This window comes from Colobus angolensis, unplaced genomic scaffold (genome assembly GCF_000951035.1).
Source record: "Colobus angolensis palliatus isolate OR3802 unplaced genomic scaffold, Cang.pa_1.0 Scaffold64, whole genome shotgun sequence".
Lineage (NCBI taxonomy): Eukaryota > Metazoa > Chordata > Mammalia > Primates > Cercopithecidae > Colobus > Colobus angolensis.
In genome coordinates, this window is record NW_012120043.1 from 352,034 (window position 1) to 356,716 (window position 4,683).

Genomic DNA, 4,683 nt, shown 5'->3' on the forward strand with positions numbered 1-4,683 from the left:
GCAGGGTGGGGTGGGGGTCCTGGGATGTGGCCATGGATTTGGGTGGGGATCCTGGGGTGGGTTCTGTGGGTTTGGAGGGCAGGGGTCCTGGGGTGGAGTCCTGGGGCAGGGGGCCTGAGGCAGAGCCGTGGATTTGAGGGCGGGGTCAGGAGCTCCCGCAGTGGGGGCACACCGGACTGGGGCTCTGAGGTGGGGGCCGGCGGGGCAGCGGGTGGGGGGCTCACGGCGCCTTCCTGCAGATCTTCCACATGACCTATGACCTGGCCAGCGCGGTGATGCGTATCTGCAACCTCATCAGCATGATGCTGCTGCTCTGCCACTGGGACGGCTGCCTGCAGTTCCTGGTGCCCATGCTGCAGGACTTTCCGCGCAACTGCTGGGTGTCCATTAATGGCATGGTGGTGAGCACCGCGGGCCTGACGGAGGGGGCCTGGGCGCCTTACAGAGGGGGGACCCAGGCTCCCACACAGATTGGGGGACCCAGACTCCCACACAGAGGGGGGACCCAGGCTCCCACACAGAGGGAGGGACCCAGGCCCCCTTATCCCCCTTACAGAGGGGGGACCCAGGCTCCCACACAGATTGGGGGACCCAGACTCCCACACAGAGGGGGGACCCAGGCTCCCACACAGAGGGAGGGACCCAGGCCCCCTTATCCCCCTTACAGAGGGGGGACCCAGACTCCCACACAGAGGGGTGACCCAGGCTCCCACACAGAGGGAGGGACCCAGGCCCCCTTATCCCCCTTACAGAGGGGTGGACCCAAGCCCTTCAGAGGTGGAGACAAGACTCCACCCTTATGGAGGAGAGGACACAGGCCCTTACCGAGGTGGGGACCCAGGCTCCCTTTCAGGGGGAGAGACACAGGCCCTTCAGAGGTGGGGACAAGACCCCCCTTACACAGGGGAGGACTCAGGCCTCTTTACAAAGGGGGACCCAGAACTGCAGCCCTGGTGTTGACCCATTAGTGTCCCTGGGGGCTGAAACAGCCACTTGCAGCCTTTCAGGCCTGGGATCGTCCATGGAGAGAAGCCGAGTGTGACTATGATGAGTTCTGTCACCCAGACATCTGCTTAGTGCTTTTTCCAGTGGATTTTCTTTTTTAATTTACCTACATTTATTATTATTATTTGCTTATTCTTTTTGAGACTGAGTTTCACTCTGTCGCCCAGGCTGGAGTGCAGTGGCGCGATCTCTGCTCACCGCAGCCTGCGCCTCCCGGGGTTCAAGCGATTCTCTCGCCTCAGCCTCCCGAGTAGCTGGGATTACAGGCGCCCGCCACCACACCTGGGTAATTTTTGTACTTTAAGTAGAGACAGGGTCTCGCCATGTTGGCCAGGCTGGTCTCAAACCCCTTACCTCAGGTGATCCATCTGCCTCGGCCTCCCAGAGTGCTGGGATTACAGGGGTGAGCCACAGTGCCTGGCCTAATTTACATACATTTAATTCAAAGAACAATTGAAGAACTGGGTATGGTGGTGTTCACTTGTGGTCTCAGCTCCTCAGGAGGCTGAAGGGGTGGGATCCCTTGAGCCCAGAAGTTTAGGCTGCAGTGGGCCAGGATTGCACCACTGCACTCCAGCCTGGGCCACAGAGCAAGACCTGATCTCTGACAACTAAAGAACAATTTACATCATAGCCCTGAAATGGGAAAGTGGTATCACAGGCCAAAGAAACAATAAATGGGCTGGGCACGGTGGTTCACGGCTGTAATCCCAGCACTTTGGGAGGCCGAGGCAGGTGGATCACCTGAGGTCAGGAGTCTGAGACCAGCCTGGCCAACATGCAGAAACCCTGTCTCTACTAAAAATACAAAAATTAGCTGGACGTGGTGGCGGACGCCTGTAACCCCAGCTACTTGAGAGGCTGAGGCAGGAGAATCGCTTGAACCCGGGAAGTGGAGGCTGCAGTGAGCCGAGATTGCGCCACGGCGCTCCCGCCTGGGCTACAAGAGCGAAACTCCATCTAGGAAAAAAAAAAAAAGGAATAATAAATGAAGGCAGTCCCAGATACCCCTTGCTTCCTGGCTGAGATGTGCTGACTGTTGAGAAGGGTCAGTTACGGGAGCCCTTGGGCGTTACAGTCAGGTTAGTGCCCCAGCCAGCCTTTGTCCCCGCCTGGGGAGTGCTGGGCCCAGCTTCCGGCTGCATATAGGACTTGGGATGTATCTGGTTTGCACACAGAGCAGGTGGGCATCGATGGGGTCAGGAGCTACAGAGGGAAAACCCACCAGTGCCCTTCCCCAGAGCCTGGCACAGCTGCCCGGGCTGAGGCAGCCCATTGTCTGGCTGCCGCCCGCGCATGTGGTCCCATTTCCTGAACAGAGCCCAGCGGCCCCCCTTTCCCAGCCGGGTCAACTGAGGACTTGGTGGGACAGGACCTCCTGGGCTGGCCTGGTGTGTCTGCCCGCCCTGCCCCTCTGCTCTGGCCCAGGTGCTCCCTGGAACTTTCGCCCCCTCTTGACCTCACAGATGTTTTGGTCTCAGAGGCTGCAAAAGTCAGGGTCCGGACTCGTGCCTTTGAGGTCTCAGTTTCCCCAGGAGTGAAGTGGGCAGGCAGCATCAGCCCTGGCCCTACTGCCGACTCACCGTGACAAGGGTGCAAACCATGTCATCTACCTGGGTCTCCTTTCTCTTGGTTACCTCTGAGCATGAGGAGCTCATCACCTCCAGTGCCTGGGGGAGGGCGGGCGGTGGGCCCTTGAGGACCAGGGCCTCCCGGGGCGTGAGCACCTGCCCACCACCACCCCTCCTGCTGGCCTTGCAGAACCACTCGTGGAGCGAACTGTACTCCTTCGCGCTCTTCAAGGCCATGAGCCACATGCTGTGCATTGGGTACGGCCGGCAGGCGCCCGAGAGCATGACGGACATCTGGCTGACCATGCTTAGCATGATCGTGGGCGCCACCTGCTACGCCATGTTCATCGGCCACGCCACTGCCCTCATCCAGTCGCTGGACTCCTCGCGGCGCCAGTACCAGGAGAAGGTCTGAGGGAGGCGGGTCTGGGGAGGCAGTCCCGGTCCTGGGGTCTGATGGGGGAGGCGGGCCCGGCCCTGGGGTCTGATGGGGGAGGCGGGCCTGGCCCTGGGGTCTGAGGGGGGAGGCAGGCCCGGATCGGGTCTGAGGGGGGAGGCGGGCCCGGCCCTGGGGTCTGAGGGGGGAGGCGGGCCCGGATCTGGGGTCTGAGGGGGGAGGCGGGCCCGGATCTGGGGTCTGAGGGGGGAGGCGGGCCCGGCCCTGGGGTCTGAGGGGGGAGGCGGGCCTGGCCCTGGGGTCTGAGGGGGGAGGCAGGCCCGGATCGGGTCTGAGGGGGGAGGCGGGCCCGGCCCTGGGGTCTGAGGGGGGAGGCGGGCCCGGCCCTGGGGTCTGAGGGGGGAGGCGGGCCCGGCCCTGGGGTCTGAGGGGGGAGGCGGGCCCGGCCCTGGGGTCTGAGGAGAGAGGAAGGTCAGCCCTGGGGTCTGAGGAGAGAGGAAGGCCCGGCCCTGGGGTCTGAGGGGGGAGGTGGGCCTGGATCTGGGGTCTGATGGGGGAGGCAGACTTGGCCCTCCACCCAGCTCCAAGTGGCATGCTCGGGGCAGAGACAGCGTGATGGGGAGGTAGGGGACCCTGCGGGTCTGTGGCTGTGATTAGGAGGAGGAACAGAAACCCTTGCAGCCGTTGGTGGGAAGCGCTGGCCCTGTGATGGGGAGGGAGGTCTGGAGTCTGGAGATGGACCTGGGGCAGGGGCTGGGGAGGGGACGCAGGCTGGGCTGGAAGGGGCTGAGTTGGGGTCAGGGCAGGACGGGGTCAGTCCTTGGACATAGGAAGCCCCTGGGGCTGAAGGGGGATATGGGGGAGCCTGGAGTGAGAGCAGGAGAGACAGGCATTGCCAGGAGGCTGGGCCCACCTGGGGGTCTCTAGGCCGGCTCAGGATGGGGCTGGGTTAGGGAAGGGGCCTGGCGGGTCCTGAGAGGCCTGGGGTGGCTTGAGGACATGCCAGTGGCCGGCAGTCAGGGCCAGGCTTCAGGGACAGCAAGGCTGCCCCACTGCTCAGACGTGGCCTCTGGCCTGCAGCATCCACCGGGCTAATCCTAGGCTTGGCCGTGGAGGGGACACGGGGGAGCCGGGAGGGGTGGAGGGAGATTAGGATTGGCCCCATGGGCGGCCCCTGGAGTTGGGCCTCATGCTCCGCTCTGTGCCTCAGTTTCCCTCTGTGAGGCGGCTGGCTGGGAGTCAAGTGCCCCCCTCTCCCCACCCCCCGAGCAGTGGCTGGCAGGATCGGCTGGGTCAGCTGGGCCCCGTGCCAGGCGCCCGGCTGTCCGGAAGCCACGGGCCTCGCACCCAAACATAAGCTGGTGCCACCACCCGCCCGCCGTCACGGGTTCCGCTGAGCTCAGGGCAGCTGTGGCCAGGCGGGGCTGGGGTGGAAGTGAGGGTGGAGCCACCGGGGGTCACCGTCCTGGGGACAGCAGGGCCTGGCACCCCTGCCCGGCACCCACGCTCCCTTCCCTGCTCAGGAGGGGCTGACCCAGTGGTTTCTAGAAAGATCAGGGAGGGGCCGGAGCCCCCGCAGGGTTGGAGGCCCTGGGAAGGGGGTCCTGTGTGTCAGGGTACCTGGGCCCTCTCCTCATAGAGTCAGGTGCCCGCCCATTCCTCAGGGGTGGGGCTGCCAGATAAAATTCAGGGCACTGGGCCTGGCTCAGT

At 64.0% G+C, this 4,683-nt stretch overlaps 1 protein-coding gene across 1 annotated transcript in view; it reads left to right on the forward strand.

The window, feature by feature from the left end:
• HCN2 (hyperpolarization activated cyclic nucleotide gated potassium channel 2) overlaps positions 1-4,683 on the forward strand; it is a 34,291-nt gene that overhangs the window by 18,206 nt on the left and 11,402 nt on the right. The window contains exons 3-4 of the mRNA XM_011964086.1: positions 240-401; positions 2,767-2,985. Of these exons, the coding sequence (XP_011819476.1) occupies positions 240-401; positions 2,767-2,985 (381 nt within the window). The remainder of the gene's footprint in view (positions 1-239; positions 402-2,766; positions 2,986-4,683) is intronic.